This window comes from Mustela nivalis, assembly GCF_964662115.1.
Source record: "Mustela nivalis genome assembly, chromosome: 17".
NCBI classification, from domain to species: domain Eukaryota; kingdom Metazoa; phylum Chordata; class Mammalia; order Carnivora; family Mustelidae; genus Mustela; species Mustela nivalis.
In genome coordinates this window covers 22044681-22065250 of record NC_139036.1, presented here as the reverse complement: position 1 = coordinate 22065250, position 20570 = coordinate 22044681, and the positions used below count along the sequence as shown (strand labels likewise).

Sequence of the window (20570 nt, the reverse complement as noted above, 5' to 3'; positions counted from 1 at the left end):
TCTATATATTTTATATATGTATGAAACTTTGTATGTGTATGTATACACACATATATGTACATATATACACATACAAAATTTTCCACATATATAAATATAAACAGCTTAAGAATGATTTTGCAAATCAAATACATATTGAACTTTCAGAGAATAATAGGAAATAAAGATTAAATTCTTATCATAGGTGTCCTTGGACCAAAAGTCTAGTTATAGCTTTTGTGAAATAACTTACAGTAATACAGTATGTTGCTCTTAGAATCAGTTACTAAGTAGAGCTAAGAAGTAAAATAACTTCTAAATGTTGGGAACATTTCCAGAGTACCAATCAAATTTTGTCTTCATTCAAATAATAATTTAGTTTCATTTTCTTTCAGTTCTCATGCACAGAAAATTAAATTGCAGATGGCTGGTAAACTGGATACGGAAATTAAAATGGAAGTGAATATTGATTTTCTATCAATTTCTATTACTGGAGGCCATTAATATTCTACCAGAGGAAGTAGAGAACTTAAAACAAAAAGTCAAATAAATTTCTAATTTCTAGAAGATATTTAGAACAAATAATTTTTAAGCAATTTATTGTAATGCATTTTCCAAAACAACCTTTTAAATGTCTAGTTAAGTGACATTTCAGTAACCATTATCTAAAATTAACCTCCAATTAACTTGGATTGAAATTTTCAATTTTCTGAAAAAATTAAGTACTTGGTATCACAAAAAGTCAACTAAGAATAATTTTGCATTTTATTTACTTAGTAAAATATAATTGCCATGTTCTTTGGCTCTAATTTTTTAGACTAAATATCCTCAAAATGTATGGTATAGCAAACTTCTCCATTTGAATGTCTGAGATAAATAATCCTGAGAAACAATTACTGATGACCAGATAAGAGTGAACTATAAGTGTACTAAGCCAAAATATTTTATTGAGTCAAGGAACTTGGGAAAAGAGAAGCATGCCAGGGAGGAAGCTGTTTAAATTACAAGTGTAAAGTGGCTAATTTACTAGATAAAACCAATAGGTAAAAACATGCTACATTTTCAACTGAAATGACATGATGTGACTTTAACAGTAACTATACACAGAAAAGTCAAAGAAACCAAGGACTTTTCTGAGGTAGTTACAATGGGTCATACTTACGGCCACAGAAGCCCACTGCCATGCAAAACAGTGACTGGTTGGCATCTGATCATGTGAGCGACAGCAGCCAATAAGAATAGAAAATAAGAAGCAGAAGACAAAGCACCACCAATCAATGTCAAGAGCTGCCATGTGTAACACTCCTGCTATACATAAATACCAAGAAATGACTTCTACAATCTGTAACTGTTTAATTTGGTTCCATATGAGTTTTAAAATTCCATTTAAGAATATTTATGTTAGATACCTAATTTAAAAACACTCCTTTTACTAAGCTAAACACAAACTTCACTATCAAAGTGCCTATCGTTTTTAGGCACACAAAGCATATTTGCTGAAACATGAAATACTTTTATTTTAAATAAAAATCTTTAATTTTATTTCTAGTTTCCTGTACGCAATGTTCAGCATTCAATGGGCAAAAACCGTGCATTAGTAGAAACAGTCACTCTAACTCAGGCTTCCCTTACTCATCCCCAAAGATGAGGAACAAAACCAAAATATTGACTCATTAGGAAAAGTTATAGGAGAAAGAAGATGAAAGAGACAAGACAAGGAAGGAAGGCAAGAAGGAAGAAAGAAGAGAAACTAACATTTTTAACAGCATTTTGTGAGAAAATTCTAAGAAAAATAAGTTCAACCCACAAAAATAGTGAAAAACAAATACCATTCACTAGCATTCCAACAATACTGCAGTATACAACATGCCACACTTGTAGAAAAGAAGGGACTCATTTGATTTTCAATAATAATTTTTTTTAAAAAGGCAGGAATAGGACAGACACACTGAAAATGCAATAGGAAGAAAGTGGGACTCAAATTCATGATCAATCTTACCGGTGCCATTCGTATCGCTGGATGTGCTCCACAGCCCTGCACTGCTTTATGAAGTGTTTCACCAAACATGTTTCGAAGCTCAACTGAGTGACAGTACACGGCATCAATCTTAGGCCACCAATCCAATGCAGACTGGAGAAAAACAGAGACCATAAGAGAGGAAAAGTACAAATGTGCATGAGTTGTACACTCTGGTTAACACTGTATCCTTATGTTTTATCCTTCTGTGAAAATCTTTCTGAGACCATGCAAACACACACCAGGATTTCCAAAGTCTTCAAATAATATCTTTAATCCAAACACTAAACCATACATTTATTTTAAAATATAATAACGAACATGAGACAAACTGCCACTTCATGTACATGAGCATATGACACTGTCTTTTCTACCTGACAAGCTAATGAATCTGAAAACAGTCTTTAGAGAGCTAATTCTGTAGCCAATCTTTTTTTTTTAAGTTTAACATTTTATACATTTCAGAAACATATGCATATAGAGATAGTATATATTTTCCCATGTAAGAATGCTAGTATCAAAGCTTTAAAAAAGATTAGTGGTTCAACACAATGTTGAAGGAACAAGTGGCAAACCATCACTTATATGCCTACAAACAACAATGATAAGTACAACACAAAATTAGTAAATGAGAAAAAGCTATTAGTAAACCTATAATCTTAAACTGATACGCAATGATGGTACAATACACAAAAAGACTAATGATCACCACAAAGACAAACTGATCATAGCGAAACAGATTTAAAGGTAATAATATTATGTAAATATTTATCTATTTCAGTTTCACCTGTTTAGCTTTGATTCTAGTTTCTAATGCCTTTTTTATTTGAATAGTGCCTAATTTAACTTTAAAATTAGTTACTATGTTATGAAAGTCACTAAAGCTATAAAGCCTATCAGTTAATACAAGAATGGATGAATTTTCACTCCATATGGAGATTATACAAGGCATGGGACAACTTCAGACATAGGCTTCCAACCTACTACATTGCTGCTCCATAGGAAGCACCTGAAAGAATGAACTAACACAGGAAGAGGACATAGGGGGTCACACCCTATTCCAGGGTTTCTTCTCATTCAAAATTCTCCACTTCTAATTTCTTCACCCATAATTCTCAGACTATTCTAGGTAGCATCAAGTTATATTATCCTAATCTAAAATTAGAATAGAAACTCTAATTACTGGATAATAAAGTATACAATCAACTTATAATACACAATTTGAATACTGAACTCTATAGGAAGGGACCCCAAAGCTGTGAAGAAAGAAATAAATTCTCTTAGGGTAGTGTGGCTTTTTCACTATTCCCCCAACTCTTGCTTTATTTAAACTAGTTCCTAACAAATATCAAATTTTAGTTTAATTATGAAATGGTCTCTTTAAACTCTGGTCAATTTAGTCATTTGACTTGCCCAAGCAATCAACACAGATTGATTTCCATATATTTACTAATTTATACAGCTTGTGTTAACCAGCTTAAGGCAAAAAAGGCTGAATGATCACAAAATACACTGAGATAAGGGACGTAATCATTCTCCTAACCCCATAATATCTTGTCAGAAACTAATAACTAAAGAAAGATGCATCCCATATAACATCCTATCCAAACTATTATGCTGTATCTATAGTTATTAAAACCATCACAGTACCAGATGCATCCTATAAAATAATAAGATTTTAACTTAAGATTTAGTGATTTTCGTAACTGCCATTTTTCATAATATAAAATTTATTCATTTTAATGTAAAAGTTAAAGATAACACTTTCAAATAAAATACGCACTAAAAACTAGGCATCATGTAGTTGGCAAAAATTATAGTGTTTTGAGCAGTTACTAAATGTGTCTCTTCTGAAAGTAGTCAACTAAAGTAGACATTCCTTTTTTTCTCCTTAAAACACTAAGTTTATTGCCAAACAAATGGCAATACTTTTATGAATACATAGTAGCAAACTATGGCAATTCTTCAAGAGATTACTTAAATAAATTTTCAGGTGCCTTGAAGAGAACTTATCCAACCTCTCGGAAGGAAGAGATCATGTCATTCTCAGTATGCAAGCTATCTGTAAGGGAACTACAACTGCCATAAGGAAAAACCCAGAATACTAAAGACTGTACAGCCACAGCATGTTCCGCTGATTGCTAAGGTATCTGGGTCACATATGTGTTATTACTACTTCTTTAATTTCCCAACTATAACAACACATCTAATTTAACCTAAAGGAAGCTAACAAAGATTAAGTACATAACAAAGATCTTATAATTCACCTCTTATTAGCATGCCATAATAAAAAAAGTGACAGCACTATGAATACCATTTTCAAAGCTGACAAAACTTCACAGTATAATAAAATTCAAATAGTGAACAGATTTTCAGATTTCTTAGGAAGGAACAGAGTATTTTAGATCTAAACACTGTACTTAGTTCAGAAACTGAGTATGAATATGTTTCTCAGAAAGAAACAAAACTGCAAATCACTATCAAGTCTACATAACCCCTCAAAAACATATCACTAAAACTTTTGACATTGTGACAGTAAGAAACAAAATCTGTGAATCTGGCTAAAGAATGGAAGAAATGAACGTATGAGGTGTATTGAACCAAGAATCAATGAAAAGGAAATCTTACACTATGAATAAATTTAAGTTTAGGAGTCCAAATATCTAAGAAAAAACTTCATGGAATTTCAAGACAAAGTATTTCCATAAGGGTCTTCAGAGAGACTCTGCAATGGTCATTCCATCAATCTGCTAGTTACTTTATAAATAGTCCTTTTCAGTCAGAAAGTACTTCAGATTCAGTATCCATTAGCCTTAAACCATAGGAAAGAAAAAACCCAGCCCTAACAAGAATGAATTTATCAAACATTCTATATGATAAAGTATTATCCTCTAAAGTATACCTTTAAAAGATACTTTACAGACTCAAATTTATGCTTTTTATCAAGCTATGCATTAAAGGTTACTGATGCTGAGTATTGAGCTTTGAAATACTTAGCCAATACAGGTTTTTCTTTATGAAAACAGACTGCATATTGACGTGACCTCTGGTACAGACACACTCCACCTTCACACATGCAGTACTCATCGGAGTACAGAAGGATAACACAGCCACTTCACCATGTACACGGAGGCATGCACGAAGTACCACTCCAGGCATGCTTAAAACCCACAGAGGAGCAGCTCAGCCACTTACAGCAGTGCCAAGTCCATGCTTGAAAGTGCTCTATATATTCAATTGTAGACAAAAATATTTCACAATTAAAGTAACTAGCCACAAAGTATCAAAAAAGTATATACTCGGGTTTATTAAATACAAGTTGTCAGTATTTATGTAAAACCATCCACTCTAGTAAATGGAATGCTTTTAGTATTATAAGTCAAAGAAAAAATTAATAATATTTCAATTCTGAACTACACATAAACCTTGGGGGGAATCATTTTTTTTTTCTTTCTTAAAATGGCCTTGAAAGTAAACATTGAGGATACAAGGTCTTGGCTCCTACCCTGGCAAAAGTAAAGTAAAAATCTTTTAAGTTTTTAATACAAACTTATACCTTATCTGCAATCAGATTCATAAAGCTTTCCCTTTTGGGATAGCTATAATTTAACCTAGAATTTAACCCACAGATACTCAACTGAGCAACATTTCATTCCCTCAAGGCATTTTAGTTGTTCAGAATGTCTGGGGATGGGAGGAGGGAAGTGGCCCAAATGGCATTTAATGAAATGAGGATCAGGGATACCAGGCATCTTGCGATGTACAAGGTAGTGATGCACAACAAAGAACTGCCCTGCCCAAAATGCCACTAGCACCCCACTGAGAAAAACTCAATGTGTCACTGAATAGATTTAGAGTTCTTTTTCCCTGACAGAAATGGATAAAAGAAAATGGATAAAAGAAGAGAAAACAGGAGCGCCTGGGTGACTGTCGGTTAAGCATCCGACTCTTGATTTTGGCTCAGGTCATGATCTCAGGGTCATGAGACGGGAGAGCCGAGTTAGGCTCTAAACTGGGCCTGGAGCCTGCTTAAGATTTGCTCTTTCCCTCTGCCTCTGCCCCTCCTTCTCTGAAAAGAAAAGAGCAGAGGAGAGGAGAAGAGGCAGAATTTGGTTCAATTCAACACATTCAAGGCAAATGAATGAAAGGAGGAACTTTTAACTCATCAGAGATATACTCTTTAAAATGGAATTTGATTATCAAGAGGGCAAATATACCTAAGTAATCAATGATTAAAGCCCTTTCTAAGACAACCCTCTCAGGTTTCATCCCTCTTTGGGAGCTTTGTACTATCAGCCAATAAACTTTGCTTTGCTGCACACCAATCAATCAATCAATCAGGCCCCTTTTTTAAGGGAGAATAAGAAAAAGTTGACAATTTACATGTAAATGGATTAAAGTAGAGCTTGAGAACCTTCAAAATACTATTGTTCTTGACCAAAGAACAGAATTTGGCAGAATTTTTAAGATTAGGAGTCTAAATATTGAAGAAAAACTTAATATGATTTCAAGACAAAGTATTTCCAAAACTGTCTTCAGTAGACTTTGTAATGATCAAATAGTTAAAACTTCATGGTCCAAATCTGATAAGGTTTCAATATCATTCTACTTAATGTATTCACATCAGAGCCCAAGGTTTCACAAGTACCTAATTTTGTCTGATATGCTTCTGTATCAGATCAACACCTCTATTTAAGCATGCTAATATTTCATTTGTTTAAGGAAGACTAAAAAGTATAATCAATTATGATCTCACCATTTTTAAAATGTATCATACTAGCCTACACAATAAATAGTTAACTACTTTTAACTTAAATGGCAAGGTGACAAGTCAGAATATATCAAATGCTGGGAAAAAGCTAGGAGTATTAAAATAATATTTAAAGAATCTGGGATGAAAATGTTCAATTATATTCTCAGTGGCACTGTTCTCAAGTACTTTTGATGCAAATAAAATATTTTAGGCTTAATCCTTCCAAAAGATCCTATTAACTCCACTTTTCTCAATAAAGCCCCTCAGGTCAAACTGAATATGAAAAATACAATTGTTTATCAGTTACTAGATATAATCACTTGTGAGAAATCTCTCTACATCATACATCTAAATTCAAAACCTTTTATAAACCAAAAATGTCTTTCTTAAAAAGAAATAAAAAAGTAAAGAAAGGAAGAAAAAAAATTTTAAGTAATTTAGCAATACCTTTTGGACTTACATTGGTGATGATTCGATGGAGTGAATTTACCAGCACATAGTGAAATGTAGAAGGGGAATTCTGAGCCAGGCAAATCTACAGGGGCAAAGGAAAAAATTGTATACTATTTCTGTGAGAAAAATATTCAACACAAATGAGGATAAAAAGAAACAAGGGAAAAAAAGAGTTTTTAAAAAACAGAATAAATTCTTAAAGTCTTAAAATTAACATTGATATATAATATTGAGAAATACAAATTCATCTTTCTAGTCTTTTCACATTTACAAAGAAAGGATCAACTTAACTGGATAAAAACCAATGCTCTCACCTTAAAGTGTTGGTTGTTGTGAGGGCTTATACGAAAGCAAGAAACAAGGCAGTCAATCATTAGATCCACATCTGCAGGCTGACTGCCTCTTGAGAATGGTTTACTTGGATTAAAAAGCAGGTTCTATAAAAATCCCGAAAGAAAAGCCTTTAAACAATCATGCAATATTTTTTTTTTACTTGTATTTAATATCAACAGGGCATCCACATACATGGAAATAACACTCAGTTGCCAGAAGCACAAAGCACTAACGCTGTGGTTCATCAGTGTGATAAAATTCTTACTATACCAGATATGGTTCCTTTCAGGCCCCAAATTCTACATTATTTTAAAACCAGGTCTGAATATTTATGATAACCTTTAAGAAAACCAGTTAATTCTGTTTTCATCACATTCTAAGCCAACTTAGTCTGAGTTAACACAGAAACAACAAAAGCAGGTCTTATGAACTTACATTCCAAGAGGATTCAGAACTTCAGCATTAGCAATGATCTTTGACAATGATTAACATAAAAATGCTTTACTACAAGTTTAATTTTCCTTTAGTTTTCTTAAAGTTTGTAGTAAAGAAATAACAAGCATATTACCTTAAGATCAACCACCATGGACTGAACTAGTAGGAAAATGACAGAGTTATCTTCCCAATTGATGTAAGTACTTGCTTTACACAGTTTCACACAGGCAATTGCGGCACTCTCCGTCAGCTGCCTGCTTCCACCATGCCCGGCAAGTGCTTTTCGTAGACTGTCCAGAAACAACTTCTATAGAATTCAAATATAGAAAGAAGTTTCTAGTTAATTAACACACAGTTTCTAACATATCAGACTTGTCTACTAAAATAGTAAATTATCAGCTTGTAAAAATTATATTCTAAAACTACATCATTGTGATTTTTACTTCTACAATTTAAGCAGTTGTCATCATTTACATGTTTCTCAAAAAAAAAAAAATTCTGTTCTTCACTTTCTTTGCTGAATTATTAAAGGAACTTAGGACACAGTCCTTCCCAAACAAGATAGTTGACTTCTCAACCCTGAATTCACTGATAATATTCTCTTTCTAAATATTTCTAAATATTATACTGTGGTGGTTGTGGTCTATGTCAAACCACTGATCCTTTTCTAAAACTCCAGGCTATATTCAACATTTATCCTTCCAACAAAGGATATATCCAAGGCTCTTCTACTGCTCTAAATAAATTCTGTTCCTCAAAAAAGTTATCCAATCTTGCGATCTCAAGCCCTCTTTGCAGCTCACTAACAAATTTCTCCCTCTGCTTTTCTCCTAAATGAAAATCACACATCTCAACTTGTATGTATTCTCAAATATGATGTGTCAGCCAAACTGATCAAACAACAGCAGAATATATATTCTTCTCCGGTACACATGAACAATATCTAGGACAGACCATATGTTAGGCTACAAAACAGGTCTTAATAAACTTAAAGAGACTGAAATCATATGAAATATTTTTCCCAGGGCACCTGGGTGGCTCAGTTGGTTAAGCATCTGCTTTCACCTCGGGTCATGATCCCAGGGTCTTGGCACTGAGCCCCACATCTGCCTCCCTGCTCAGTAGGAAGCCTGCTTCTCCCTGTCCCTCTGTAGCTCCCTGTGGTTGTGCACGTGTGCTCTCTCTGGCAAATAAATAAAATCTTTTTAAAAAAAGGAAAAAAAATATTTTTCCTGATGACAATGAAAACTATAAATCAACAGAAGGAAAACTGGAAAAGTTCACAGGTACTTGAAAATTAAACACCACTGTAAAAGATAAGAAATCACAAAGAAAGTTAGAAAATATCTTGAAATAAATCAAAGTGAAAACACAACATCAAAAATGGGATGCACTGGAAAGTGCTAAGAGGAAAATTTATAGCTAGAAACACGTTAAAAGGAAAGCTCTCAATTCAATAACCTAACTGTATACCTTAAGGAACTAGAAAAAGGAGAGCAAACTAAATCCAAAGCTAGCAGAAGGAAGGAAGTAATAAAGATTAGATCAAAGACAGAGGACAGCAAAACGATAGGGAAAAAATCAAAATTGAAAGCTGGTTCTTTGAATGGGTCAAGAAATTTGGGAGACATTTAGCTAGATTTATAAAAAAAAAAAAAAAAAAAAAAAAAAAAAACCCCAGAAGATCCACATTACCAAAAATCAGAGCTGAAAGTGAGAACAATACTATTTTTTAAAAAATAAAAGATTATACACTATGGAGTTATTATGCCTCCATCAGAAAGGATGAATACCCAACTTTTGTAGCAACATGGACGGGACTGGAAGAGATTATGCTGAGTGAAGTAAGTCAAGCAGAGAGAGTATATTTTCATATGGTTTCACTTATTTGTGGAGCATAACAAATATCATGGAGGACAAGGGGTGTTAGAGAGGAGAAGGGAGTTGGGGTAAATTGGAAGGGGAGATGAATCATGAGAGACTATGGACTCTGAAAAACAATCTGAGGGGTTTGAAGTGGCGGGGGGGTGGGGAGGCTGGGGTACCAGATGGTGGGTATTATAGAGGGCATGGATTGCATGAAGCACTGGGTGTGGTGAAAAAATAATGAACACTGCTTTTCTGAAAATAAATTAATTAATTTAAAAAAAAAGATTATAAAATATTATGAAAAATTATATGTCCACAATTGGGTAACAGACAAAATGGGCAAATTCCTAGAAACATACAATCTACTAAAACTGACTCATTAACAGAAAACCTGAATTGACTTAGAACTAGTACAGAGATTAAATCAGTCATCAAAAACCTCCCAACAAAGGAAAGCCCAGGACAGGTGGTTTCACTGGGGAATTCTTTCACACATTTAAAGAATTATTAATACCAATCCTTCTCAAACACTTCCGAAAATGTAAAGGAGAGGGAACACCTCCTAACGCCTCTCATGAAGTCAGCCTTACCTTACTAAAGCCAAACAAAAACAAGACAAGGGAACTAAAGACCAATATCCCTAAAAATACTGATCAAAAAGCCCTCAAGAAATACTAGCAAACCAAATTCAGCAGTATATAAAAAGGTAACACACCATGACCAAATGAGCTTTATTTGTACAGTGCAAAAAAGGCTCAACAACAATAATCAATCAGTTTAATACACCACGTTAGTAGAATGAAGGTAAAAAACTCACATGATCATTACAACTGAGGCAGAAAAAAACACCTGCCAAAATTCAGCACCCTCTCATGGTTAATAGCACTGGATAAGCTAGGAATAGAAGAAAATTTCCTCAACATGATAACAGCCATATATAAAAAACCACGACTAACATTACACTCACAACAGTGGAAGACTGAAAGCTTTTCTCCTAGTAGGGAAAAGGTAAGGATGCCTAGTTTTGCCACTTCTTTTCAACATTATTAGGGGGAGCTCTAGGCAGAACATTTAGGAAAAGAAAAAGAAAATTTAAAAAATTAAAAGTCATTCAAATTAGAAGAAGTAAAATGGCCTCTGTTCTCAAATGATACAATCTTATTTATACACCTTAAACACACACACACACCTGTTAGAGCTCATAAATTCAGCAAAGTTCTAGGATACAAAAATCAACATATAAGTACCAGTTGCATTTCTAGACACTAACAATGAACCATCTAAAAAGGAAAGTAGGGAAATAATGCCACTGATAACAGCATTAAAAAGAATATAATACTTGGGAATTAACCAAGGTGGTGAAAGCATATACAATGAAAACTGTGTTAAAAGCAATTAAAGACATAAATAAATGGAAACACATCCCATGTTCTTTGACTACAAGACTTAACACTGTTAACATGTCCACAGTACCTAAAACAATCTACAGATTCAATGCAACCCCTACCAAAACCCCAATAGCATTTTTTTTTAGAAACAGAAAAACCTGTCCAGAAATTCATATGGTATGTCAAGTAACAAGAAACAGCCAAAACGAACTTCAGAAAGAACAAAGTCAGAAAACTCATACTTCCTAATTTCAAAACTTACTACAAAGCCATAGTAATCAAAACACTGTGCTACTTGTATCAGAACAGACTATGTATCAAAGAAACAGAATATGAAGTCTAAAAAGAAATCCTGACATATAGGGTCAAATTATTTTCAACAAGAGTGCTAACATCATTCAATGGGGAAAGGACAGTTTTTTGAACAAAAGGTGCTGGCAAAACTGGATATCCACATGCAAAAGAATGAAGCCACACCCTTCCCTTACCTTACATATAAAAATAAATTCAAAACAGGTCAAAGATCTAAACAGCTAAAACTATAAAACTCCTAGAAAAGAACATAAAAGAAAATCTTTACAACATTGGATTTGGCAATAATTTTTTTGGATATAATACCAAAAAAGCACTAGCAACAACACAATAAAAAATGGATAAACTAGGGGCACCTGGGTGGCTCAGTGGGTTAAGCTGCTGCCTTCGGCTCAGGTCATGATCTCAGGGTCCTAGGATCAAGTCCCACATCGGGCTCTCTGCTCGGCGGGGAGCCTGCTTCCCTCTCTCTCTCTCTGCCAGCCTCTCTACCTACCTGTGATCTCTCTGTCAAATAAATAAATAAAATCTTTAAAAAAAAAAAAAAGGATAAACTGACCTTTGTCAAATGAAAAAAAAGCCTTTGTGCAGCAAATGACACTATTAAGAAAGTAAAATGACAGTCCACAGAATGGGGGAGAACATTTGCAAATCATGTACCTGATAAGGGATTACCATCCGTGACATGTAAAGAACTCCCACAACTCAACAACAACAAAAATAGCCCAATTAAAAAATGGGCAAAGAACTTTAATAGACACTTCTCCAAAGAAGAAACACAAATGGCCAATAAGCTTAAAAAAAGATGACCAACACTGCTGGTTATGAGAAAGATGCAAATCAGGGCATCTGGATGGCTCAGTCAGAAGAGCATGCAACTCTTAATCTCAGGGTCCTGAGTTCAAGCTCCATGTTGAGTGTAGGAATTACTTAAATACATAAATTAAAGAAAAAAAATAAAACCTTAAAAAAAAAGACTGAAACCAAAATAAAATACCACTGCACATAAGAAATTTCTAGGAGAATAGTGTGGAGATAATAGGAGATAAACAAAACATGGCATGTACATACAATGGAATATTTATTCAGCCAGAAACCATTTTGTTGCATGCTCGGAATTTCATTCCTTATTGTGGCTGAGTAAGTATCATGCAACAAAATGGATCAATCTTGAAAACATTATGTTAAATGTCACAAGTCAGACAAATAAGGATAAATATTATATGATTCCATCGATATGAGGTACCCAGAATAGGCAACTGAGAGAGACCAAGAATAGAACAGAGCTACCAGGGGCTAGTAACAGGGTGAATGAAGAGTTATGTTTAAGACACAGAATTTAAGAGAATTTTTAAAAGTTCACTAACAGATAATGGTGATGGCTGCAAAATACTGTGAATGTACTTGATGCCACTGAAATGCACACTTTAAAAAGTAAAAAAAAAAACTTAAATTTTACCACAATATAAATAAGTAAATAAATTTTTAAAAGCTAAACTCAAATTTATTTTGACCAAGCTCCCACTTTGGAATTTCCTTTTATCAGCCAAAAACACTGCTTTGCATATCTCACCTTTAACCCTAAATTTTGGACTTTTCTTCATTGCCTAAAAAATAAAGTTTCAACTCCAACTGGCTCACAGTATTTTCCAGATTGCCCACATCTGCCTCTTCCTCTTCATTTCTTAACATCACCTGCATGAATCTTCTGCCCTCTAACTAACTTTTCTGAACATCCATTTTCTTGATCTCCCTGGCCTGAACAATTCTGTCTAAGTTCTATTCTTACTTCAAGTTCAGCTAAGGTTCCACATCTCTTCTTGCAGCACATATAGCCCGCACTATTCTTCTAGTGGACAGGTACTCCTGATATAGAGCTGGGAATTCTAGGGAGACAGCAGTCTAAGCCATCCCCGATTCCTCCTCTCTCTCCTAACTCCTTCATTTCTTGGTTCCTGGGGGATATAGATGTATTTCTCAGGTTCTCTTACAGTTAGATGTGGTCATGTGACTGAGTTCTACCCAGTGGAATGTGAATGAAAGTGTGCCATTTCCAGGCCTGGCCCATAAAAATCCTCAGCACGATTTCCCATGTTTTCCCTTCTGGCCAGCAGAAAGAATCAACTTCCATGGAAGCTATGTTTTAAAAATGGCAGAGTCTTTGGGACACCTGGGTGGCTCAGTCAGTTAAGTGTCTGCCTTAGACTCAGGTCATAATACCGGGGTCCTAGGATCAAGTCCCCATCAGTCTCCTTGCTTGGCGGGGAGTCTGCTTCTCCCTCTGCCTGCCACTCCCCCTGCTTGTGTGTACACTCTCTCTCACAAGTAAATAAGTAAAATCTTTAAAAATAAAAAAAAATAAAAAATAAAAATGGCAGAGTCTTTGCTGTCCAAGGTCCTAAGAAATCACAAAGAGGAGGGCTATCCTGTAGAGCTATTCAGATCAGCAGCTCATTACTGTTTCATAAGTATAATAAAGATTGATTATGTTGATCATTATACTACCTTCCCTAATAAAATAACAATAACAAAAACTATAAAGTGAAAAAGAGAAACACTTTCCTATATAGTTCGCAGGGTACAATGTGTAAATGAGAGCCCGATCCGATCTGCTTACAGTTCTATTTGTTGTTTTTCTTTGCTTGCTTTATAATAAAGAGCTAAGTGTGATCACCAATGCCTAGGAGGAGGTCTGCCACGCTGCCAGAGTCTATTGGCTATTTAAGGGTTCAGGGAGCTCAGACTGCTAAACCAGCATATTCATGAGGGGCTCTCAAGCCCCTACAAGCATTCTCAAGAGCTACAGAGTAGTTCTTAGTGCAGTTTTAAACATTTACATTAAATTCTGTACCCTAAAGAAATGATACACATTCTTCTCCAATGACAAAAAAACACTTTTTTAAGCAAATATGTACCACCATTTTGTAACCACAATTAAATCTTTAAAAATGACCAAAAAACATAACAATTCGGAAACTATAAAGCATTCTTCTAAATCAAATATGGCATCATCAAGTAAGAGACTAATAGACAAAAAGTGCCCAAAGTTAATAAAGAGACTGACGAAAAAAAGGAAAGTAACTAAAGGAAATGAACAGACATGCAAAAGAAAACATGCAAATGACCACAAAACAGAAATGATCCTGAACCTCACTAATCACAAGCAGTAAAATGAGTTACTCTTTTTTATCTCATTAAAAACTGAAAAGCATGCAGTCCTGCTGAGGCTGAAGAAAAATAGGCATTCTGATTCATACTAATGACATGTGATGAATACTGGGGGATGTAAATCTAAGACTAACTATTAAAAATTTTAAAAATACATGGGTGTTTGGGTGTCTCATTCAGTTGGGTATCCAACTCTTGGTTTCGGCTTAGGTCATCATCTCAGAGTCATGAGATCAAGCTCAGCACCAGGCTCTGCACTCAGTGGGGAATCTGCTTGGGATTCTGTCTCTGCCCCTGCTCCTATTCACACACGTGTGTTCACACTCTTCTCTCTTTCCCTCTCTCTCTAAAATAAATAAAATCATTAAAAAAAATTTTTTTTTAATACAGGGGCGCCTGGGTAGCTCAGATGGTTAACATCTGCCTTTGGCTCAGGTCATGATCCCGGGATCCTGGGATCCCGGGATCAAGTCCCATATGGGGCTCCTGGCTCTGTGAGGGGCCTGCTTCCTCCCTCTCCCTCCTATCCCCTGCTCATTCTCTCTCTCTCTCTGTGTAACTCTCTCAAATGAATAAATAAAATCTTTTTAAAATTTTTCTTTTTAAAAATACAAATGCCCCTGACACAGAATCCTAGTTTTGGCATTCTAGTCTATAGAATTAAAAGCATCAATTAACAAAAACATATGGACTAAGACATTTACTTAAGGATTAAATGTAATATCAAAAAACTGTAAAAAATTTAAGTATTCATCCATTCACAGTGAAATGGTTGAGTAAATGAGGCTCATTAGTGTAACAGAATATTACTTAACACTTACAGGAATGTGTTAGATCTCTATCTACTATTCTGAGGAAAGCTAAGATATACTCTTAGGTAAATAAAGCAAGATGCAGAGTAATGTGTATACAATGACTTCATTTCGGGGTGCTTGGCTGGCTCAGTCAATGGAGCATATGGCTCTTGGTCTCAGGGTCATGAGTTCAAGCCCCAGACTGTGTATAAAGAGTACTTTAAAATATATATATGACCTCACTCTAAAATATAACCATCTCCACCTATGTATGTATGTATATTTTCACTTGAATGTATAAGCAAGTAAATACGAAAGGAAGGATACATACCAAACAACCATTAATACTGGTTGGCTCACAAGTAATGTGACTAGGAAAAAGTGAGAATACAAAAGAAAACAAATACTTCTTTTAATCCAGAAAGATTTTGGGGGGGGGGGGGGTCAGAGAGAGTGAGCATAGGCAGACAGAGTGGCAGGCAGAGGCAGAGGGAAAAGCAGGCTCCCTGTTGAGCAAGGAGCCCGATGTAAGACTCGATCCCAGGCCGCTGGGATCATGACCTGACCCAAAGGTAACCACTCAACCAACTGAGCCATCCAGGCATCCCAATCCAGAAAGATTTTTAAATCTAAATTTGTTAACCTGGAAAAGTATTAAAAAATACATTTAAGAAAGTGTATTTCAAAAATCGCGGGATGTTCCAGATACAAAGATTACATGTGATTCCATTTATATGAAATATCCAGAATAGGCAAATCCACAGAGACAGAGAAAAAAGACTGGGAGTTGCCAGAGCCTAGGGTGAGACAGGAGTAAGGAGTGACTGCTAATAGGTATGAAGTTTCTTTCAGGGATGACAAAAATGTTCTTAAATTAGATAGTGGTGATGGTTGCAAATTTTCTATATATGCTAAAAAAAATCCTGAATTGCACACTTTAAAAGAGTTAATTTTATGGTAGTATGTGAATTTTGGTCAATAAAATGAATAAATAAAATCTTGGTTAGGAACAGTATAACCAAGAACACTAGGAGATAAAAAGAAAAAGAGTTGACCACTATAAATTTTAAATATCTAAATAGCAAAAACCAAAACAGAAAAATAAAAACCCATAAACAAAGTTTAAAAAGAGAAACTAAGTAAAAAGTGTACACACAACACACACCCTACAGACAATTCGAGGGCGCCTGGGTGGCTCAGTGGGTTAAGCGGCTGCCTTCGGCTCAGGTCATGATCTCAGGGTCCTGGGATCGAGTCCCGCATTGGGCTCTCTGCTCAGCAGGGAGCCTGCTTCCTCCTCTCTCTCTCTCTCTCTGCCTGCCTCTCTGCCTACTTGTGATCTCTCTCTGTCAAATAAATAAATAAAATCTTTAAAAAAAAAAACAAAAAACAATTCGAGGGGTGGCTCAGTAGGTTAGTCTATGGCTTTGGCTCAGGCCATGATCCCAAGTCCTAGGATGGAGCCCCGCATCAGCTCCCTGCTCAATGACGAGTCTCCTTCTCCCTCTCCCTTTGCCCCTTTCCCTACTTGTGCTTGTGCTCTCTCTTAAATTAATAAAATCTTAAAAAAAAATTTTTTTTTCAATGGACAATGAGAAATCCATAGGAGATGTACAAATAATCAAACATTTGGAAAGATTTAGCTGTGATTAATCAATTATAAGTTCACGTTTGAGCAGTACTTTATTTATAATAGCTTTTTGCCTATGCTTATTTTCCCAATAAACAGAAACCCTCCACAAAATTACTCTTTTGACAGGCTCTAAAGCAATCTAACATGAACAACAGTGTCCTCTTAATGGAAAAGAGCAGCTACAGACCTGAGTGGAGTACCACAGCATCACAGACTCGAAAAGATTACCTAAGGTTACTTACTTAGTCATCTATTGCATAAATTCCTTATCCAGTATTTCTACAAAGTACTGAATCATTCCACTGATTCTGAACATCTCCATCCATAGGCAAGTCATGGAGGAGCCCATTTCATGTTCACTCCACTACGAGTATTTCTCCCAAAGTGGCATGTATACATAGACAGATAGATAGATAGATAAATACATAGATAAATAATAAAGTAATGCCAAAACAACCTTCATACAGAAATTCAAATAAAACAGTAAGATTAACACCTTACCCTGCTCTATTTTTAATAAAAAAAATTAAGAGTCCCTTAGAATTAGCAGTTGTCATAGTACCAATTTCTCTATGCAGCATATGTGGTATCCTACCTTCCTAATAAGATGCTATGAAAACTGTTCTAAAATACCTAAAATGAGTTACTAGTCAATTTCATTAGCACCAAGCAGATACACCCCTAAGTACATGCAAATAACACAAGTGATGGATTCTAACAGGACAACCCTTGCTGCGATTGTTGGAGAAACTATGTTGAACACTGACAGGAGTATCACTTAATCTTCTCTGGTAAAAGAATGAAACTGAAGAACTGTTTTTAAATTTTTAATTAATGAGAGTATCACTTATTTTCCCTTCAGAAGAATTTTTGTATGAGTATGTCTCTGCCAAGGCCAGCAAACAAAAAGACCTAAAGTGATCATAATTAGAAATGGTCTCCTGAAATACTGTGGTTACAGAATACTAAGCCTAAAGTAATACACACTTTGATTTAAAATGAACCAGATGACCTCTGGACATAATGGAAATATATTCTGCCCCCCTCACCTTATTCATGTTGTTTTCATCAACCACATCCTTGGATATATCCTGGATTATTTCTGGACACAAGATAAGGAGAATGATTTGTAGTGGCCAAACTGCTGCTTTACGTTTGGTGCTTTCAGCAAAACCATCCACCAAGTCGAACAGTTTTTCTGCACACTCTGTGTGAAAAATACAATTAAATGATATTCCTAAGTGAGAAAAATATCTCTGGCATTAAACTAAAAGCCTGCACTATCCAAAATCCCAAAGGTCACATTTTTAAAAGATAAACTTGAAAGTTCATTTAAACAATGAAATTTCAGGTAAGCAGACAAGCAATATTATATTGTCTGTGTATTAAAAGAGCTATTTTGGGGTGCCTAGGTGGCTCAGGACATGATCTCATGGGTCGTGCAATAGAGGCCCACATCAGGCTCTTGCTCAGCTGGATTCTGCTTGGATATTCTCTCCCTATGCCCCTTCCCCTGCACTCTCTCGCGCGCGCTCTCATTCTCTCTCAAATAATCTTTCAAAAATAAATTAAAAAAATAGAAGAGCTATCTTGATCCATCCTAGAAAAGGTCACTTTTCAGAAAAGACAAACTTGTCCTGAGTCTCAATGTGCAGGCCTTAACGCAAAGTGTCACGTTCACAAGAAGCAAACTGACAGCTTGCCAAAGGGAATCATACTCTCCAGAAGTCTGTATTCTCTGCATCACAGCTATGTCTCAAGAATTCTAGGTAAGGCTACTACTACTTGATATACATCTCCCTGAATACAAAATGAAGCCTCACAGCACAAAAGACTACTTCTCTACAAAGAAGAGCCATCAAATATCCAATCCACAACTCTAATTATAACTCTAATTATAAAGATTAGAGCTTCATTCCAAACTTCTTTCACTATTTGCTCAAAGGAAAGGATTGAGGAAAATTTTGAAATATAAGAGAAAAAAATATTTCCTATTTGATACCAGCTGACAAGATGTAAAAGCACCATAATAACATAAATAATCTGGAAAGTGATAGATTTTACCTCATAAGGAAGAGTTTAAAAGAAGAATAAACGTATTCTTACCAGCCATATCAGTCTGTGGAATCTGGTATAGCTTTGTAAATTCATCTGGATAATTTTCTACCCAGTTCCAAAAGGCCTATAAATAACAAAACATATGTTTTTACATGAAAGCAGGGGTATTTTTGTAATATAGTAAATAAAATGTCATACAACCCCAATTATATTACAAACTTCTAATTTCCTTCATAAGAATACTGCAATGCATTCCTCCTAAATGTTAATGTGACATTATCACTCAAGTCATGACTTTTAATTCAAAATAGTAAAGACAGCAACATTTACAAGCAAAATGTAACAAAATTTTAATAGCTAAGAAGTTATAACTTACTTTTTCCAGGCTATTTATAACTGCTAACTGTGCAACCTTCTTTAGGGCTTTAAATTTAAATGCAGTTTCTAGAAAAAAAAAATTTTTTTAATTAACTCTAAAATTAGTTAACACAAATTCAGAGTTACTTGTAAAAACAAACAAACAAATAAAACTTTGTTTTTTACATACAAACTTTTGTTCCAGTATTATTTATAAGCAACGTGAAGGTAAAAACTCACTATGTCCACTAAAGACAAATTCAGTGAAAAGCAAACATGCCTTGAATTTCAAAAGTTCTTGCTTTTTTCTTTTTTTTTTATAATAACTGATTTTTAAAATATAAAACACATGGTCACTATAGAAAATTTTTTAAAAAGTACACAACTAAGGGAAACATCATCCATGATTCTACCATTCCTTAATGAACTTCATTCCATTCCTTTTCATATGCAAGTTTAAGACAAATATATTTACCACAACTGAGATCATAAAGGCTAAATCAAACCTGTTCTCTTCATTTTACATAGTAACCCAAATTTTTTCCATACCATTAAAAATTCCTCATCCATATAGGATGACTCTAAATAGGACAGTAACTATAACTTCACAGTTAAAACAAGTCAGCTATTTTCAATCTCATGTATTTCTTTCAAAATCTTAGTATTTTCAAGTATTACAAATGAGCAAACTGTGTTTCTGAGGTTAGAGATCTAACAAACTACTGACCTGTGTTTCAAAGCCACAGTCTGTTCAAGTATGCTCTGGTGTCTTTCAGAATATTTAAGTCAATGTACTAAGTCACTGGTTATTTAAACACTTTGCAATTATACATTTAAGAGATTTCTAATATATTATTATAAATGACATTAATAAACACTTTTATATCCAAATATTTTCCATATTACTGTTCATTTCTTTAAGATAAGATCTAGAAGTAGAATTATCTGGTCAAAGAGATGAGTATTTTTTAAGGCTCTTGATAAATATTGCCAAGCCAATTTTCAGAAGGGTTGGGCCAAA

At 34.7% G+C, this 20570-nt stretch overlaps 1 protein-coding gene across 10 annotated transcripts in view; it reads right to left on the bottom strand.

Moving 5' to 3' along the window:
• NF1 (neurofibromin 1) overlaps positions 1 to 20570 on the bottom strand; it is a 255085-nt gene that overhangs the window by 161669 nt on the left and 72846 nt on the right. For 6 of the 10 annotated variants that reach the window (XM_082707293.1, XM_082707301.1, XM_082707298.1 and 3 more), the window contains exons 6-13: positions 19569 to 19636; positions 19241 to 19316; positions 18184 to 18341; positions 8104 to 8277; positions 7517 to 7639; positions 7210 to 7284; positions 5192 to 5221; positions 1979 to 2110 (exon numbers count right to left, since the gene is read on the bottom strand). In XM_082707293.1, coding sequence (XP_082563419.1) covers positions 1979 to 2110; positions 5192 to 5221; positions 7210 to 7284; positions 7517 to 7639; positions 8104 to 8277; positions 18184 to 18341; positions 19241 to 19316; positions 19569 to 19636 — 836 coding nt within the window. The remainder of the gene's footprint in view (positions 1 to 1978; positions 2111 to 5191; positions 5222 to 7209; positions 7285 to 7516; positions 7640 to 8103; positions 8278 to 18183; positions 18342 to 19240; positions 19317 to 19568; positions 19637 to 20570) is intronic. The other 4 variants (XM_082707297.1, XM_082707296.1, XM_082707299.1 and 1 more) reach the window with 1 other exon arrangement.